This window comes from Panthera uncia, chromosome D1 (genome assembly GCF_023721935.1).
Source record: "Panthera uncia isolate 11264 chromosome D1, Puncia_PCG_1.0, whole genome shotgun sequence".
Taxonomy (NCBI): Eukaryota; Metazoa; Chordata; class Mammalia; order Carnivora; family Felidae; genus Panthera; species Panthera uncia.
The window spans coordinates 86,106,189-86,127,445 of record NC_064808.1 but is presented as its reverse complement, the minus strand read 5'-3'; the positions used below and the strand labels follow the sequence as shown (position 1 = coordinate 86,127,445).

Sequence of the window (21,257 nt, the reverse complement as noted above, 5' to 3'; positions counted from 1 at the left end):
TATATTACTGATGTTCTCTTAATTCACCCACAATATTAACCAGTACTCTCGATTCCCTCTGCAAAATGTACAGATTGGTGTCTACAGCACTATTAAGTTTTTTTGTTTAATAGTTTCTTTCCCTGCACCACTTTCACTAAATATCATTTAAACTGTAAGCTTACCTAAAGCCAATCATAAGTGTTTCTATAACTGTTCATGGCAGATTATTTTAAATCATAATGAAGTTAAATGCTATCACACTTATAAAACATGATTTTTTAAAAAAGAATTTTTGTTTCTTGCTTCCATAAATCTGTTGAATATTTTGCAGTCTTGATAAGGGTAAGCTGCCAAATGAGGAAGGAACAAATACTGTGACAAGCAGAGAACAATTTAAAACAAAACAAAACCTATAATTACCAGTAATATTCTCCTAGAGAGCAGAGATTATTTCCATGAGATAAGAACAGGATGCTGTAAAGTAGAACAAAAAAGGGCAGGAGGAAGGTACAGGGGAAGGACAGAAGGAAGGAAGAAAGTTTAGTTTGTTCCTGGAAATAACTTTCTTGTAAATCAAGAGATGGAGGAAATCCATATGTGGAAACTGACAAAGGAAGGTGAGAAAATGAAAGAGTTAGTTCAAGAGCTACAATAAACCCAGAAAGAGAATAAAGAAAAGGGATGGGATTTCAGCTGCAATGAGAACCATCAAGGAAATAATAACAAGAAAACTTCCCAGAAGTTTCCAGATGGAGAAAGCCTACCAAGTGTCCACAGCAAAGAATGAAAAAGAACCCACTCCAAGATGGGTCAATGTGAAAACTGAACACTAGGTAGGTTCTAAATTCAAAAGCATCCAGAAAGGATACAAACAAAACAAAATATGTCATATGGCTGCAGCATTTTTGCTTAGATGACAATGGTGTGATACCATCAAAATTATGGGGAAAAATTATTTACAGGCTAACATTCTATAGTCAACTACCAATCAAATACAAGAGTAGAATAGGAGCATCTTCATATCAAAGTCTCAACACATTTACCTCCCGTTCGACTTTCCTGGAGAAGCTTCCAAAGATGTCTACTACAAAGCAGGGAGTAAAAACAAGGAAGATGACAACAAGAGATCCTGCAGGAGGCAATGAATAGAACTTCCAAAATGAGGGTTAAGAGTTCACAGTGTTGCACATCTAGAGAGCAAACAGCCTGGACTGAGGTACTGAGTAGTGGGGCATAAGGCTCCAGCAGGGATATTTTCACGGGACCAAAAAAAAAAACCAAACACGTTGCCTGATAAGTCTGAACACACTGACAGAACATTTATAGTCCTGTGAAAGAGTTTCAGGGATAAACTAGTGATGAACAGAAACTTAGCAAGCCAAAAATGGGCATCTGCTACACACACACACACACACACACACACACACACACACACACACAGTTATTCCAGAAAGGAAATAAAGTCTAGTACCTATTATGTGCAGTCATGAATAACAGTTACATGGTTGTAACACTACAATGTAGACAGTGAATACTGGTTTAACTCCAAATGCTGACATAACCAGACTCTGAACATGAAAGAAGGGGAAGTGTGAGTTTGTGTGGTACTGGGGTGGGGGTGATAAGAGAGCTAAATTTTATTCACCACAAAAGGAAGGTAAAAATAATTATCTAAAAATGAAAAATCAAGAAATAAAAGCATACGCATGCTATTCAGAAATAGAGAACAAGGAGAAATTAGGAAGGGGGGTTGTGGAGCATTTTTCATTTTACAGTGAAAAATAGTCATCTGTACACACCATTTGACTTTTTAAAACCATGTACATATATATTATATTGATCTTTTTTTTAATTTAGAGAAAAAAGATATATTTATATGGTACCTCCTATAAAACAAAGTCAAGAAGTCTTGGCCTAATTCTAATCATCTGTCTTGCTGTGTTTTACATTAAAAAAAAATACTCAGGGCCAGACTCATTCGCACATTGGATCTCATTATAACATCAAAAAAATCCTCTTAAGAAGGGATTATTAGTATTCTTTTCACACACGGATTTAGTGCTTGGAGAGGTCACATAGGAAGTGATGAACATGCAAATAAAAACTCCCATCTATCAAAGCTAATATTCATTATATTGCACTAGGTTTCTTTTTCTGGCAAGTACAAAAAAAAAAGTTGTCTTCCTCCTTAAATATTCTTCAATAACTGTGTATTATCAGATTTGTCTCCTCAGCTTTCTTTTTCAGGGTTGAAGACCTCATTTCTTGACCTTCCTTCACAAAAGCTCTTTTGTGTTGTTGGGTTTTTTTTTCACTCTTCAATGGGTCGTTAAGAACCTCTAATTCCCTCACATTCCTCTTAACACAGGCTATGAGTCAGGGCCAAGTTACCTTCTGGCTCTTGATTATCATGATTTACAACTATAGTGCTGACTAAAAAAAATATGCTAATTTTTAATGTTGATTAAAAATTTTAGTGTTGAGTGCCAAATTTAGTGCTGAGTTTTCAAATACATATATGACCAATGTGATTCTTAAAAAAAGTATTAAATTACTTAATTCGTGTATTACTAAAACATCTACTGCATTTACTTTTTGTCAATGACTGAAATTTAAAAATTTTACCTTTTGCTTTTTTGCATATTATCACCTATGGTTCATACTGTTTTCTTTCTCTCACTAAATGGCAGTCATCTTTAATTTTATTCTGGTCTTCTCTGATATGACCAAAACTATTTCTTAGAGTCAAACTAACATACAAATTAAATTGGGTCTTAAAAAGTAGCAATGGCAACAAAAACAATAAACAAGAACAAGACCTAAAACAAAACACAGGTTTATAGATCATCTGAGAGTCTCCTGAGGAGGAATTCTGAGACCCCTGTTACATTTTGTGGTTCTATGTAGCTTGGACACCTTTTGAAAAAGGTAAGAGGGTTGGAAGTAAACAGGCACAAGCAATCACAAGTATTCACACTTGTGATCATACACCAGTATTTCTCAGGGTATCAAAAGACAAAAAACAAAACAACTCCCCCCCAAAACAGGTTTAGTCAACTATCAATCTGTTCATTTATTTTTGTTCATTAATTCAACTTTTATTAAGTGCCTACTGGATGCCAAGCACTGTGCCAGGCCTTGGGATACACAGACAAACATAAATGTATGAACAAACAGAAGTTTAAACAGAACTCCATGGAAGTTTTAGTAGTTAGAAAACCAAAGAAAAACACCACTCTTCGCATCAACTGACTTGTACTCTTGGGCGATATCTACAACACGTCATTTACCTGTAGTGAGGAGGGGGCAGTTGTTGGATGACGTCATGAATTTTGATCAGCCTTTCTTCATCTGTTGCTGCTGAAACAGCATCCTGCAACAATCACAATGAGAAACAGACTAGTAGGCTTTGTTGGTAGAAACTTAAGCTATTCACTTACAATTCAGTTCTCACTCTACTGAACGACAAGGAACTATATAGTATCAAGAAAGTAAACTTTGTTTCCATACTGTATGGACATTGAAATCTATTAAAGGATAATTTTTTAAAACTTTATGGTAACCAATTTGAGGATGATAAGATTAGTGGGCCAAAGTCAGAAACTAAATGTATGCACATGTGAAAACAGTGAAGACTATGGACTAGCTATCAATAACAGTTTTCTGTTTTCTTTGAAGGAGGTATTTTAGTCACAGAACTATTTCTTACATGACCAAGGCAATCTTTGCACGTTTGACATAAAATCACAGCACAACTCCAAAGAGAACTTGATTAGCAGTGACTTGTACTCACAGAAAATTTCTCATACAGCTGGTAGGTGAGCAGAGGGTTTGGGAGCTCTCGAAAATACAGCTTACAGAGGGAGCCCACGGAATGGATGTCTTGAACATAAGGTTCTTTAGTCAGGTCGGGGACATGTTCAGAGTCAAATTCATGGCTAACAAACGAGAGACAAAATACAATTATTTTATTGAAGGAAAAGCAAATATAGGACTTAGAAAGCATAGTTAATGTTTTATTCAAGTGATTGTATTTTATGTAGGTTATGTTTGGACTTCAGCAGTAACTGGATGTCTGATCATAAGAGAAGTGTTTTTCTAAGTGGAAATTATGGGCATAGCTCTAATATTACAAAGGACAACAACCTCTGAAACATGTATGGATGAGCAGCTCTTAACACATAGATCTGAAAACAGAACTCCCAATTTCCAGTGCTTTGAATATCTAATATTTTGGCAATTCTGGACAGTAGGGCTGAATGGCAGCTGGTCCATGAACAACTCTGTACAGAAATCCCTCAGGAGTATATAGTTCAGGAATACTTTATTGAAGGAGGATAAGGAAGCCAGAAGAATATAAAGCAATTTCTAGCTAACTGAATTTGAATAGCCAGTAAGATCTATAGTGTAAAGTGAGTGAAATGTAAGCTGTGCTTAGAATACTAAGGCAAGTTAGGCTCACTCTCCAGGAGGTTAATTAATATTAATCGACGGGCATGGGACTACTTATCAACCTAGAGGATTAGTGTATGTGGACAATGGATCTGCTCCATCTGACACTGAAGACTGAAACTATCTTCAGTACAAGAATCAGTTTAAGTACTTTACAAACGTGTATTCCTGAAAATAGAGAGGAGCTCTGTGGTCAATTGGAATATTAAAATCTGTGTAGAATAATGGCAATCACTGTGCAGCACAGTGAAAAATGAAGGATAAGAGCATATTAAGAACAGACTAGAATCTAAGAGATTAAGAGAAAATAAAATTTATATTGCTGGTATAACGGATACCACTATTTTTGTCTCTGAGAAGATAATGGGAGAGGACGTAGAATACATAACTTGTATATGTGCTACAAAACTAGTGTTAAAGGGGATTAGAGGAAGTTTCACCACAGAAATGCAAACAATTATAATAGAACATTATGAAAAACTGTATGCCAACAAAGTGGACAACATGGAAGAAATGGGTAAATTCCTAGAAACATATAAACTACCCAAACTGAAACAGGAAGAAACAGAAAACTTGAACAGATTGATAACCAGCAAAGAAATAGAATCAGTCATCAAAAACCTCCCAACAAACAAAAGTCCAGGGCCTGATGGCTTCCCAGGGGAATTCTACCAAACATTTAAAGAAGAGTTAATACCAATCTTTTCAATACATTCCAAAAAAAACAGAAAGGAAGGAAAACTTCTAAACTCATTCTATGAAGCCAGAACTACTCTGAGAGCAAAACCAAATAAGGACTCCACTAAAAAACAGAACTATAGGCCAATATCTCTGATGAACATGGATGCAAAAATTCTCAATACTAGCAAACCAAATCCAACAGCTCGCTGAAAGAATCGTTCACCACGATCGAGTGTGATTGATTCCTGGGCTGCAAGAGTGGTTCAACAGAAGAAGTTTCACTCGTCAGTTTTAATTAAGAAGAATAATTCTAGTACAATGGAAATTGTCGTCTCATTTTTTTCATGGATGCAAACTTTGAAATTTGCTCAAATCTCCAAATATAGAAATGAGACAAAATATAAAATTGAAGAGATTAAGGAGACATGGTTTTCTGATAGAACAAATGAAGAAATGGCATTTAGGAAAACATTTACAAAAATCAATATGGATATTATTTCCCACTTCATCCAGACTATATTACTGAAAGTTATGGTCATCAATGTGCCTTAATTTTGAAATAATTTAATTTTAAGAAATTACAACAGGAACGAAAAAGAAAATGCCAAATAAGTTTTTACCGTAGTCTCTGGATATTAGAGGCAACGCCAGAGAGACGATATATTCCATCCACAATGCCATATCTCTCAATGAATGCTGTACAGCTTTGAAGAACCTGGGGGACTAAAGAGAGGGTTTTAAAAACAGAGATTAAATTGGGAGTATTCTGTCAAAACAAAGTTGACAAAAAATCAGAATGTCCTAGTTTTCATAAGCAAAAAAAAAAAAAATCTGTAAATTAAAATTATAAGGGGCAGAGATTAGTCTACTACAAAAATTGATGAAGACACGTTTACTTATTTTCACATGTAAACTAGACAACTGGTACATGAATATCAAGACCAGCTCTCTCCCATTACATTTAAGTGTCAACAGTAAGTGAAAGAATTAATATATTAGGATAGTTACATGTAAGTGTAATGGTAAGTAAAAGAATTCATGTTCCCAGGAGAGTTGTAACAGTTTTGCTGAACTTCACACATAGAAAATGGATATAACAAAGCTAATGCTTATCCCAACATTAGGCAATTATCATTGCCTGTAAGTGTTCCAATCTCCTACTTAAAAAAAAATTTTTTTTTACATTTATTTTTGAGAGATAGAGAGAGACAGAGCACAAGTGGGGGAGGGGCAGAGAGAGAAGGAGACACAAAATTGGAAGCAGGCTCCAGGCTCTGAGCTGTCAGCACAGAGCCTGATGTGGGGTTTGAACTCACAAACTGTGAGATCATGACCTGAGCCGAAGTCGGCCGCTTAACCCACTGAGCCACCCAGGCGCCCCCCAGTTTCCCACTTTTAAAAGTTTCTTTCATCTGGGGCACCTGGGTGGCTCAGTTGGGTAAGAATCTGACTCCTGATTTTGGCTCAGGTCATGAATGATCTAATGGCTTGTGAGTTTGAGCCCCACATCAGCTTCTGTGCCGACAGTACGGAGCCTGCTTGGTATTCTCTCTCTCCCCTTCCCTGCTCTCTCTCTCTAAATAAATAAAAATAAACTTTAAAAAATAAAAAAAATAAAAGTTTCTCTCATCTTTTCATAGTTAATGCTAATTCTGAATTTTATCCAATAAACAAAACACCAACATAAGGCAAAGGTCAACGTGACTTCAGGTAGAAGGAATCTTTTAATTTCCTGCCTGTCTTTACATTAAAATTGCTGATGTTTCGACTTAATATTATCAGTTAATCATAAAGGACACTGTAGCAATAAGCAAAAAAAAAAAAAAAAAAAAAAAAAGAAGGGGTACTCTCTGGTTACCTCACTAAAGACCTGATACAAACTGACAGCTAGTCCAGGCCTATAGTCTAGAAAAGACCATTCAAAGTACATAATTTAAAAGTTTTTATACTCATTCAAAAATGTACAGTAGCTGAAATTTGAACTTTGTCTTAATGTCTTAATTGTCTTACTGAAGACTGATGAATTTACAGGCTTTAGCATAACAATGTTCATTTGATAGTGTTAGTTAAAAGAATCCATGAAAGGAAGGTTGGGAGAGCATTATTTGGTCTGCAAAAAACTGCTATACAAAGGATGAAACATTCAGATTGGCAAATGAAACAACTGAGGTATTTTAATTAGGTAACTATAGCTAATGTATTTTCATTTACTGTATATAACATTATTATTATAAAACCTTTTTAAAAATTTTTTAATGTTTATTTACATTTGAGATAGAGACAGAGCATGAGCAGGGGAGAGGCAGAGAGAGAGACACACACAGAGAATCTGAAGCAGGGTCCAGGCTCTGAGCTGTCAGCACAGAGCCCGATGCGAGGCTCGAACGCACAAACTGTGAGATGATGACATGAGCCAAAGTCGGAAGCTTAACCAAGTGAGCTACCCAGGTGCCCCTATATCAGACTTTTCATTGGTTCTCCTGCCTTTTTTTGTCCTTCCTGCATTCCATCTTTTAAATTCTACCAGATCCTACAATTTAATTTAAAATTTAAACTCTTTAGCTTTGAATAATTTTTTAAAGCAGCTATATTATTGAGCATGTAATAAGTGCCAAGCTAAGTTTTTTTTACAATAGATGCCTCAATTAGTTCTCACAAAAATCCATAGGAAAAGCTCTGTCACTATATTGAGAGGAAACTGAGTCTTACAGACATGAAGTTTTACCCAAGGGCAAACAGGAAACAACGGACGAAATGAGATTCTAATTTAAACAGTCCAAGTACAAAGCCAATTTTTAACTAAGGCTAGAACATAAGGTCCCCTCCATGGTTTGCACTTACATTATTGATTTCACAACTCTAGGCCAACTCAAGTCTCTCCTCTTTTGCCACACAAAGCAGCCATTTTATACGTCCCCCAATTTCCTAGTAGAGAAAAACCAATTTCCTCTTCTGGGATTTTCTTCGTACTATCATCTTCTTATAGAAAACTCTTGGCTGTTGTTGAAAACACAACTGAACTTTCACTCTTAAGCAAGCCTTCTTTGAATATTCCCAAGGAAAGCTAGCTGCACTATGTTCTAGGTGCCCAAAGAACTATGTCATTTTGAAATATTTGCTTGTTTATACAACTATTACCCTTTATTAGTCAAGCTCTTAAGGAGCAAAAAGCATGTTTCATCTGTCTTTGTATATTCAAAGTCTGTGTCTGGAAACAACGTACAAATTTAGCAAATGAGTTAATCTATAACTGCCCTTGTGAGCCTGAGAAAGTCATATGATCAAGTCAGCAGAGCAGGGCCATCTTAGTTTCCATAAGAAACTGTATTCATTTTCAAGTGTATGCTTTCTATCATCTTAGTAACAAGAAAAATATCTTTACAAACTGGAGTTCTAGTACTAATACTGCTCCATCAGTGATAATCTCAATACCTTACTTAGGTTTCTATCCTTACAAATGAGAAGTAAAATAATAAACCGGGACCTGGAAAATTTCTACCACCTACTTCAAAGGAAATATATTTAGAGATTATTGGGATAACTAATATAATTACTTAAAGAAAGGAAGGAAAACAAAGCTGTAATTTTTTTTCTTAAAAGACACTTCTCATTATGTATTCTCCAAATTAGCATGCTAACTGACCCAGGTACTCAAAGCCCTTCAGAACACAGGGTTTTATTTGTGTATTATCAGGCTCTCTTAGGATGCATTATAGAATTTTCATAAAAATAAGCTACCATCTCTTAAAAAGTATAGATTACTTTCTTGGGACTCTCACAACCATGTGATAGTAGATGCATACTTGCTTATATTCTTCTAAATAAGTAGGCAAACTTTGAATTAAAGGTCTTTCCCTGATAATATATGGCTGAGGCTCCACAGATATAATACATTATGGAAAACATCTGAACTGTTTAACATTTTATGTTCCCTAGGCAAAAAGACTGAGTGTTCCCAAAACAATCACATAGTGGGGCTTCATAAATAAAATTACATAACTGAACAGTGCTATTAGAATTTTAAGAGAGATGAATGAGAAAGTTATTTAAAATAGGTAGTAAAATGAAAGAGAAAAGCATAAACTTTGATTTTAAAGAAGACAGTAGAAACAAGAACAGGGTCAGAAGATAAAAAGAGAAAAGATCTGGTTTCTCTTTTCACTAACATATAAGAAAGCAATATGGGAACCCGTTACATTATTAGAAGAAATCCTAGTTTTAAAAAAGGCATCTTAATAACCATCTTTTCCCCCAACACCATCTAACAAACCAGCAAAGTGCACATTAAACAATGACCCAGTCAAAACGTAGCATTAGAAAACCTCCACACCGGTTCTACCAAAAGAGGGCAGGACTTTAAGAATTATTCCCACACTCTCCAACAGCATTCTTCTGATCCATTTTTATTTAGTATTTTTAGTAGTTTTGATGTCATCATGACAATATAATAAGTACATGTCTAAATTAAAACTGATGACATTTAAGATTAGAACCATAGCTAAAAGAAGTGTGTGGTAAGTAAGTAGGACACGGACTGGTCTTTGATTTTTCTTGACAGCTGTGGTTTCGTGTCTCTTCTCTTCATTCACTCACTCACTCACTCATTCATCAACCATTTATTACAACCCTTCTATATGCCAGGCATCAAGCATGCATTCTGTGATAAAGATGAAAGAGTCAAATTCCACTCTCTGAGGGGTGGCTTCTAGGCCAGGAGGACACTGGTACAGCCTTACTTGTTAGAACGTGTGTCATCGTTTTTGGTTATGAAAATAGGATTATCAAAAGGGAGTACTTTCATGGGTTATTTGGCCTTGTTATTCCCCCCCCCCCCGCAGTGTGCTCTGATTATAAGATCTCTGTATATTTACAATAGTGTTTTTGGTTTTTTTTTGTTTTTAAGCCTCTTGCTCAGGGACACCTGGGTTGCTCAGTGGGTTGAGCATCCGACCCTTAATTTGGGTTCAGGTCATGATCTCACGGTTTCTGAGAATGAGCCCCATGTCAGGCTCTGCACTGATTCTCTCTTCTCTCTGCCTCCCCACCAAGCCACCAAAGTAAATAAATAAATGTTAAACAAAAAAGCCTCTGCCTCAAACACAGAAATGTGCTCAGGCAACAGCTTCCTCATCTTGAGTTTTAAAATTTTTGTATTTTGTAGCAACTCTAATTTTTTGTAGAAAACCAAGTTTTCTACAAAGTTCTCACTTTTTTTGCAATTTCATTTCAAATCTCATTTTTAAGGAAATTTGGTTTCAAGTACGTGCAGTAAACAACACAAATCCTGTAAAAAAAAATCCATGACACCTGAAAACTTTGTTCCACTAGAATAAATTTATCATAGTTTAGGGAATGTATGAACACTCTAGTTATTAAATCTGTTATTTTTCAGAAAGAAATGATATATTGGTACCTGTCTTCTACTATCATACTTACTAAGAATGGAAACACACCTGAAACTTCTAAGTACAACTAAAATGTGCTGAATTGATGTGCGAAAGCTAAAAAGCATGGCAGACCAAACGAGAAAACATTCCTCATATTAATATCACATCCAAGCAGGGTTGAAAAAAATGAGACACAAAAGAAATAAAAATTAAAAAGAGATAAAAAAGAAAAAAGAAATATAACAAAAAACTTTTGACTCCATAATTAAGAATGCCTATGTAAATGACAAATTACCCACAAAAAAAGTACTATATGAGATTTAAAAAGAAATCAGTTCTTTAGAGAACTGTGATATAATCTTTAAGCAACTCAATTATAAGCATTGTGTTTTGTGGTAGCTGAAATGCTGTAAGATCATTCTGAGTGAATCCTGGTACTAAAGGATTTTTTTTAATGCCTTGTCAGGTTCCTACAAGATTTCTTACAACACTTTGTATGGAAGAAACAGGTCAGGTTTGTCACTTTCTCCAACAGGGAGGTGTTCAAAAGTTTATAAAGTGTTAACAGCATAATCTTTCTATAAAGTTAATTATTCATTAGGAATACAGTTGAGAGAATGAATCACTTAGCAAAACAGTACTCCAAAATGAGCTTTCTTATTAGAAAATCTGGTACAAAATCTATTTTATATAGAATAAGAACACTATTTTACAGTCCAAACTAAAACAGAATAAATATGAGGAAGAATGATTATACACATTTTAAATTATATCTACCTAGCCATCCATATTTATATCTCATGTCTTCTCACAATTATGTATATACTATATAAATATATCATTCTTCCTTGTGATTATTCCTTTTGACTTGAAAATACTATTATATATATTCAATTCTATCTTTTAATTTAGACTTTAAAATAATCGTTCTCTCCTATACAAATACACACATGATTGTAGTTATAGACTATGTACAGTATATATTAAGTCTCAAAATCCTAAAAAGCTTCTTTTTAATGTTTATTTTTGAGAGAAAGACAGTGAGTGGGGGAGGGACAGAGAGAGAGACAGAATGAGAGTGAGAGAGTGAGAGTGAGAGTGAGAGTGAGAGAGAGAGAGAGAGAGAGAGAGAGAATCTAAAGTAGGCTCCAGGCTCTGAGCTGTCAGCACAGAGCTCAACATGGGGCTTGAACTCATGAACCAGAGATTATGACCTGAGCTGAAGTTGGATGCTTAATCACATGAGCTACTCAGGTGTCCCTCAAAATCTTAAAAAGCTTTAATTCCTCCACATTTATTAAATAAAAGACAAACTAATAAACTATTTTACTATTAAAAACCATCTTCTTTCCAAAAATTTTACTTAACTACATTTCAAAGTTTTCCCTTTTCTGGTTAGCCCTTATTTGAACATTCAAATGCATATACTTCATATGGATACTTATTCTTCATTTTCCACTATCCCTGATCAAACAGGAAGTAACTTTAGTATGTTAACTACAATATACCTTACCTCAGTCTTCAAGGTTTCTGCCTTTTAAATTTCACCAAATTACCATTACATTCTAATGGTACAAATTAATTTTTGCTTCTCTAATCATCTGAATACAGACTTTTCCTCTGGACAGGCCTTTAGCGGAGTTTTCTCTTCTCAGATTATTAATTTCATTTCTAATACTCTTCTAGTGCTTTTTTCTTCTTCTTTAATTGAAAAAAGGACAACTAAGAAAAAAGTTACGAAGATATTCCTATCTACATCGAATACTGTACCATAACTGTATTCAATTTTACATCACCTAAATATACATACTTTCAAAAGGGTGTATATAGAACATTTTTCAAATTTCTACATTATATTCAAACTACAATTTCAATAGCCTCATAATTTATAGAATAATTTCCCTAAAAGTTGAGGATTCAATTTGTTTGCTCTTATATCTAATGCTATAATGAATATTTTTGCTCCTATTGAAATGCAACTTTAGTATAAATCCCTAAGGAAAACTGCTACATAAAAGGAACACTATAAAGTCTCTTGCTATAAAGTGCCAAAATGTTTTTCAAAAAAGCAGTAATTCACAGTAATTCACAAATTTCCCTTATTGGTAAAAATCACTGCTATTTTTAATAGCACTGAATATCATATTTTAGAAAAACAGTTGTGATATTAATAATGTTTACCAATATAAAATGGCATATAAAATTTATACAAAGATACCTTTATGATTATGAATAAGCAGAAATAGGTTTTTGTATTTTAGATACCATCTATCTTCCCTGTGAAAATTATATGTTTTATCTTTTCTCAGTTCTTCTACTCAGGGGCTTAATTTTCTCACAAATCTGAATGATGTTTTCATACACTTTATTAGGAACATTTTATCATATCCAAAAACAGATTACTTTCTGTCTGAGGTACCTTTCCTTTGCATTTGTCATTTTCATTATATGGAAATTAGGTACTTGAGCCCACCACTTCCTTTATGTTTTTTTTTTTTAACCTGAGAAAAGCTTTATCCCTCTTTGATCGCAAAAAGAAATCACTTCATGTTAGCATTTCTATGAGTTTAAGACAGTTTTATACACTTGGAATTTTCAGTGTTATAAAGTAAGAATTTTTTCAAAATTGCTATTTCATACTCTCTCCCTCTCTTTCTCTCTATATACACATACATAGTTAATAAGTCACCCCCACCCCGTGACCTGGTTTTAAGACCATACTTCAGCACAGTGGATTCTTATCTATAGTAAGAACTTCTGAACATTCCAAGCTATTTCATTCATATCTCACTCTCTACACTAATAACATTCTATTTTTGCATATTGTTTTAATGTTTGGTAAAGCTAGATGCCTCCTATTCTATCACTGATTTTTTTCTACCACAGCACTGCTTGATATTCCCCAATGGTTTACTTTTCCATGTGCATTTTGACTAGTTAAAATAATAATCCTCAGGTTGTTTTTTCAGAAACTGCATTAAGTTGACATTAGTTTCGGAACAGCACTTTTTTAAAATTTTATTTTAGGGGTGCCAGGGTGGCTCAGTCAGTTCAGCGTCTGACTTTGGCTCAGGTCATGATCTCAAGGGCTTGTGAGTTTGAGCCCCGTGTCGGGCTCTGTGCTGACAGCTCAGAGCCTGGAGCCTGCTTCTGATTCTGTGTCTCCCTCTCTCTCTGCTCCTCCCCTACTTGTTCTCTCTCAAAAATAAATAAAAACATTAAAAAAATAAAAAAATAAAATAAAATAGTATTTTACCTTCTCCTTCAAGAAACATGGTATAGTTTGTATTAAATTCATATTATAAACACACTGTTATTCTTTTTTTTTTTTTTTAAATGTTTTGACACAAGAGTGTGTACATGTGGGGCAAGGGCAGAGAGAGAGAGGGACAGAAGATCTGATGCAGGCTCTGTCCTGATGTGGGGCTTAAACTCAGGAACTGTGAGATCATGACCTGAGCCAAAGCCGAAGTCAGACGCTTAACCAAAGAAGCCACCCGGATGCCCCAATACACTGCTATTCTTTAAGCAATGAGTAAGGCCTTAATTTGAACTTGATGTTTATTGGTACTTAACACTAGTTTTCACTAGTGGCCTTTTAAAAACGTACAATGGGTATTTCCCATCAGGATTCAGAATTTCACAAATTATCTATTTCTGCAGGTAGATACTTCTTTAATACAGGATCTCTAAAGGAGATGGTAGAGGAAAGAATTATTTAAAAAATTTTTTTTAACTTTTTCCTTTCTTCCTATCCATTCATCCCCTGGATCCATTTAGCCAATTACTGAATTCTTGAATCAGAGTTTAATTTAGAAAGAAATTTACGGGCTCCTGGATGGCTCAGTTGGTTAAGCTGCCAACTCTTGGTTTTGGCTCAGGTCATGATCTCATGGTTCATGACTTCGAGCCCCACATCAGGTTCTACGCTGACAGGGTGGAGCCTGCTTGGGATTCTCTGTCTCCCTCCCCTCTCTACCCCTCTCCCACTTGCTCTGTCTCTCTCAAAAATAAATACATAAACTTAAGAAAAATTTTAAAAATAAAAAAAAAAATTAATTTTCAGCCACACCAGTGGGAGACTGGTCTTGGTACTTTATAGTCTCAAGAATTTGACTTTTTTTTTCAAAATAGAAATTAAATAAATAAGTTACAAACAAGTGAGAGGAAACACTGTCCGAGAAAGCAGTCTGGACAGATATAAAAATAATGCAGACTAACAGTGCTATTGTACCCTTTGTGTGAACGTCTTACTTACCCATCCCAGGCAGATCACAAGCAGCTGTGAGGCCCAAAATGCATTCTTAGACCTTCTCTATTCTCAGTTATCTCACAACTCAAAGGAGTATGTGAAAAAGTTCAATACATGCTGTGGAGCTTAAATGAAATAAATGGTGCTTGCTTAATCTGCTTCCAAACTGATTATCGACAAGCAACATGGAGAGGGCAGATGCTGAATTTATGAGGTTATAAATTCTATTTTTACCTTCAAAACCAGAATTCAGAAGGTGCTCCCCCAGGTCACAACCAAACACCCTCTCTTTCAAGATCCCCCGCTGCTTCAGCTTCTGTTTTGTGGGACGAGACTTCATGAATGTGCGCAGGAAAGTGATGAGCTTCCCGTGCTTTTTGGACACTGAAAAATAATAAAGAGGAAATACCTCAGTTGTGGCATGTGGTTACATTTTTACTTGGTGTGAAAAAAAACAGCAGAGCTCTCGACAGGCTGACTGCAAAATCATCTATTACATGCACATTTTATATTCTGTAGGAAATTTTCAGTAGAAGTTTAGGCAACAGTTGCATTATAAATGGCATAATTTTACATCTTCTTCTCACCAACCTTTGATCTTACCTGATGCAACTGTCAATATATTTAAGTATTTAAATATATTTAAGTATTTACTTAATATATTTAAGTATTATAATATATAAATATATAAATATAATATATAAATATAACAATATATTTAAGTATTATAATCTGTGACCTATAAACCAAGCTTAGTAAATGAGCTATCTTCCCAATGCGTATACCCAAGGATGCTACAGGATTATGGCTGGGACCCGAGTTTTACTCTGATATATTGCTTTGGAAATCTTTATAATAAGTAAGACCTTCAATGATGTAAACGTGGTTCGCATTTCTAGTCTATTTCTAAAATGTTTTACTTGATGGATAGAATTTTTAATATATTTATAACCTGGAAAGTAAAACAAAAAAGAAAGAATTCCTTCTTTCTTATTTTATAAAGAGGACAATGTCATGATATAGAACACACTTGTCAAACAGCTATATAAAACACATACATAAAAAAACCCATGAACTCTTCTATTAACATCCATCTATAGTATACTAAATATATCACCTTAATTCCTTTTAGGTAAAGGTGAGAAATAAGTAGATTAATAAGCAGTAAAATATTTCCACTCATCGATATAGAAAGACAATAGCAATAAAACTGAAAGCAAACAAAAAAATCCCCCAGAAAAATGACTTCTGAAAAGTACAGCCTACAGGAAAATCTACTCTAAAAGTCAACATACCACAACTACCATAAACTCAGAGATTAGCTGTGGAATAGAAGACTAATAAGCCACATGGCCTCAATCCTACTCAGTTTGCAGATGGTTACTGGGAGTCTTACTGAATCCTACTATGTATAGATTCTTGAATGAACCCAAATCTTAAATCCCCTGAACTGATGAAGCCTCCTGTATGAATTCTGTGCACAGACAGAACGTGTGGCCTGGGGACCACAAGATGGCCTTAGATGGGTTCCTACAGATTGAACCAGCCACTTGTCCTCCATGTGTTTCTGTTTTATAAGAAATATTTATTTCTATTTCCAAACATCATCTTTTCTATGAACTGCGCAAGGGTGATCAACAACAGTGGTTTGCCCATAACCAAGAGGTTTCCTGGAACATGAGACTTTAAGTGTTAAAACGAGGAAATTCTAGGCAAACTGGAACAAGGTAGTCATCTTAGATTGTACACAGATTACACGGGGAATTTATTTTTTCGATATAAATTATTTGAAATTTACTTGGAATTGTCAGAAAAATTTTGATGCTATCTCTTCTGACATGTCCTAAAACTCTAGGTAAATTACAACCTCTCTTGTATCCTAGATTCCTTGCTGTAAATTAAATGATATGCTCTCTTACCTGCTAGTGAGACATTGATAGCACTCTTGGGTAACTTCAGAAGTATGTCGCACGTATCATAGCATTACTGTATTAAAAAAGTCACTGGACTTGTAGGAGTTCTATTCTCCCCTAGTTGTTAGCACAGAGTGTGCTACGAATCTTTGTTAAAGAGTGGCCATCAAACGATTTCTATTCATTTTCAGACATTTTCTACATAAGCTTTAAAATAATTCTGACAAGATTTATCTAAAAATACAAATGAGTTTGGTTTGCAATAATTTAACATTGGATTTCTATATGTACTTTATGTATTTTTATACATTAACATTATAGTGATAAAATTCTACGTATTTTCACTATTACTACCCGGAAACTGGGTGTATCATCATTTTTATGAACCTCTTATCTCTCTTAGTAAAATTTTCTAATTTTCTTTATGAAAAGATACACTCCACATAAACCTCCGGTTAGAAATATTTTAAGGTATTTTACATTTTTTTGCTGCTCTTGTAGAATAATACTTTTCTTCAATTATGGCTTTAACTGGTAATTACTGGTATGTTAGAAAACAATTTCTTTATGTATAGTTCAAATCTGATCATTTACCATACTCTCAACAATTAAAAAAAATTTTTAATGTTTATTTATTTTTGACAGAGAGACAGAGAGACAATGAGAGAGAGAAAGAGAGAGAGAGAGAGACAGAGTGTGAGCAGGGGAGGGGCAGAGAGAAAGGGAGACACAGAATCTGAAGCAAGCTCCAGGTTCTGAGCTGTCAGCACAGAGCCTGACACAGGGCTTGAACTCACGAACTGTGAGATCATGACCTGAGCCGAAGTCGGACGCTCAACCAACTGAGCCACCCAGGCGCCCCTCAACAATTTTAAGAGGAATGTAGTTGATCCTTTTGGATTTCATGGATATATCATTGCATCAAAGCAAATATGATCATTCTATCCTTTTTCTGATAGAAATAAGTTTTTATTTCTGTTTCAGATTTTAATAACTGGCCAGAATTCCAAGATACAATGTTAACAGTGGGCATTCGTATTTTGGTAACAAATTTGATGAAAATGTCTGTTGAATATGACAACTGTATATGTATATGATGTATACGAGAGAGCATTCTTTTAGTCTCAGATCTCCAAGAATGTTTCCTAGGAATGGGAATTGAACTTTAAGTATAATTCATTCAGCAACAAATCTCTAAATGCCTACTCTATCTTAGGAACTGTTCTGAGTCCTGAGATTACACTGGGGAACAACTCAGGTGAGCTCCCTGCTGTCACAAAGCTTACCAAGAGAAGAAAGACAATGGAACGATTAAATACAAACAACAACATAGCGAGCATTTATTTTATATTAGTAAGAGCTAGCAATTGCACAAGTGTTTATATTTACTAACCATTCACTTCTCATAGAGCCCTGTAAGGAAAATACTACTACTATTCCCATTTTCAGATGGAGAAACTAAGACACAGAGTGCTAAGTAACAGGTCTAATGTCAAATAACCAGGATTCAAAATCAGGTGGCCTGGCTCAAAACCCAAGCTCTAAGCCACTGTGTGGTACTGCCTAAATTAAGATAACCAGGTAATTTCAGACTGCTTTTAACTGCCCATAAGGAAATGGAGTCAAGTGACAATGTCAAGAGAAAAGAAAAGTACGCTGGATAGGGTGGCCAGGGAAGGTGTGAAGACGTCACATCTGATCTGTAAGGCACTGGGTGTAGAGGGCAAGGAAGACAGTATGGTCTGAAATGAGGAAGAAGAGGTATGCAAAGGCGAGGTACTAGAGGCCACGTTACCAAGTTTGGAATGTATGCAACGAGAACACACTTTAAGCTGTTCGCTTAAACACTTTAGGAAAGTTACATTAAAAATAACCCAATATGTGTATTAGGGACACAAATGTGCATTAATTGGGAATTGGTTGAATTATGATACATCTGCACAGAGAATTACTGCTTTTTTTTTTAAAGGAGATACCACCTCACACCTGTCAGAATGGCTAAAATTAACAACTCAGGAAACAACAGGTGTTGGTGAGAATGCAGAGAAAGGGAACCTCTTTACGATGCTGGTGGGAATGCAAACTGGTGCAGCCACCCTGGAAAACAGCATGGAAGTTCCTCAAAAAATTAAAAATAGAACTACCCTATCTATGACCCCGCAATTCCACTACTAGGTATTTACTCAAAGGATACAAAAATGCTGATCAGAAGATATGTTAGAAAACATGCACCCCAATGTTTATAGCAGCACTATCAACAATAGCCAAATTATGGAAAGAGCCCAAATGTCCATCAACAGATGAATGGATAAAGAAGATGTGGTATATATATACAATGGGGTATTACTCACCGATCCAAAAGAATGAAATCTTGCCATTTGCAACAATGTGGATGGAAGTAGAATGTATTATGGTAAGTGAAATAAGTCAGAGAAAGACAAATATTCACTCATATGTGGAATTTAAGAAACACAACCGATGAAACAGGGCAAGGGAAGAAAAGATAAAAACAGAGGAGGCAAACCGTAAGAGACCTTAAATACAGAGAACAAACTGAGGGTTGCTGGAGGAGTGTTGGGGTTGGGTATGGGTTAAATGGTTGGTGGGCATTAAGGAGGGCACTTGTTGTGATGACCACTGGATGTTATATGTAAGTGATGAATCACTGGGTTCTACTCCTGAAACCAAAACTACACCACATGTTAACTAACTTGAATTTAAGTAAAAAAAAAAATAAATAAATAAAGGAGGCTCTCTACCTACACTATGGCATAATCTCCAGGATACATTCTGTCAAAAAGGAACATAGAGAATAGTATATTTTGTATAAGAATGGATGGGGAATACATATATCACACACACATAAATTCACACAAATACATGTATGTGTGTACCTAAGGGTTTATTTTTGCAAAGAGGAACACTTTAACGATAAACCAGAAATTAATAAAAATGGGTAAAGAAAATAGGTGGGGAGAGAAAGCAAAACTGCTCTGAATTTACCTTTTCATATAGTTTGATTTGATTTGATTTTTTTTTAATGTTTTTATTTATTTTTGAGACAGAGAGAGACAGAGCATGAGCAGGGGAGGGGCAGAGAGAGAGGGAGACACAGAATCCAAAGCAGACTCCAGGCTCTGAGCTGTCAGCACAAAGCCCGATGTGGGGCTCGAACTCACGGACTGTGAGATCATGACCTGAGCCGAAGTTGGACATTCAACCGACTGAGCCACCCAGGTGCCCCATATAGTTTGATTTTAAAATTATGTTAACAATCTTTCTACATGTTCAAAAATAAAATTTAGAACATTAAAAAAGCAAATCCTAATTTTGGAAATAGCCTGAAACAATGTATCTCATACATCAAATTGGGAACACTGTCAACAGAGAGAAATTATTTTAAATGACCTATAAATAGTAAACTGACCATGCTTACTTAGTGGGATATATTCTAGTAACAAAAAAAAAAAAAGTACAAAGTAATATTTAATCTCATTCAACTGTTTTAGTATTGGTAGTAGTATCAGTAGTATAATTCGTAAACAATTTTATACATATTGTGGGACAAAACAAATAAATATGTTAATGTTGTTAGGACCCAAGATTTTCGGTGTGAGAGAAAGGAGATACAATAATAAAATCAAAGTCGTCGAGGAAAAACCCCAGTAATGTTAACTTGAGTTGGAAATCTGAACATGAACTTAAAATACACACATATTTCCCCTAAGCTCTAGCCACTGAAAGGGTTAAGAAACAATGACACTCCACTTGCAGTAAACGCCTTTGGTCTCAGGTGTGGGTTTCTAAATATCATTCCTTAATCAAATAAACCAAGACTCCCTGGAGAAATGGTTGTTTGCAGGTTGACAGCAAGGAAAGTACAAGGTGAGAGGGTAAAATTCTGTCGTGGCCAAAAGCAAGGGAAACAACCACACCCAGCAGGAGCGGTGCCAAAAAGACAGGTGAACATGCTGCCACTGGCCAGCTCTGGGACACAATGAAGACTCGCATATCACAACGAATGACTATGACTTAGTGTAAAACACCAAACAAATAAAACTTCATGTGTCCACAGTAACACTCCCCAGAAGAAAGGAAGGAAGAGAATGACAATTTTCAGCACAAATGGAGGTAGAACATTTAAAAAACTGCATGAATAGTTTGCCACCCTGCACTGGCTAGTGGCAAACTAGTAGAGAAAGGAACGTATTTACTTCTTTCGCATCAATTAGCAACAGCCTATCTAGAATGACTAGAATTACGTCTATGTTAACCAGGAAATGCACACGTTCACAATTCAGTGATAGCTATATGGAAATAAGTTATAATCATGATCCTCCAACCAAATTCTCATACACAGTAAAATTACACTAGTCAGAGGGCAGCCGATGTAGAACTGGACTTTCCAGGACACTAGATAGCTCTGACTCTGCTTTTGGTGTGCTAAGTTTGGCTCATGGACAAGGAAACTTGGCCATCTCTTCCTGCTAGGGTAAAGACTGTTCATGTGTATTTGTCCTAAATAGCGACATAAGCCTCAATTAAAGTAAGGGTTGCAACAGGACACAAAATTAAGACAAGAGGAGAGTG

At 35.3% G+C, this 21,257-nt stretch overlaps 1 protein-coding gene across 3 annotated transcripts in view; it reads right to left on the bottom strand.

Annotated features, from left to right (window-relative positions):
• Positions 1-21,257, bottom strand: part of ARHGAP32 (Rho GTPase activating protein 32) — a 296,415-nt gene that overhangs the window by 25,448 nt on the left and 249,710 nt on the right. For all 3 annotated transcript variants that reach the window (XM_049654455.1, XM_049654445.1, XM_049654461.1), the window contains 4 exons: positions 14,989-15,138; positions 5,736-5,838; positions 3,776-3,920; positions 3,273-3,355 (listed from right to left, as the gene is read on the bottom strand). In XM_049654455.1, the coding sequence (XP_049510412.1) occupies positions 3,273-3,355; positions 3,776-3,920; positions 5,736-5,838; positions 14,989-15,138 (481 nt within the window). The remainder of the gene's footprint in view (positions 1-3,272; positions 3,356-3,775; positions 3,921-5,735; positions 5,839-14,988; positions 15,139-21,257) is intronic.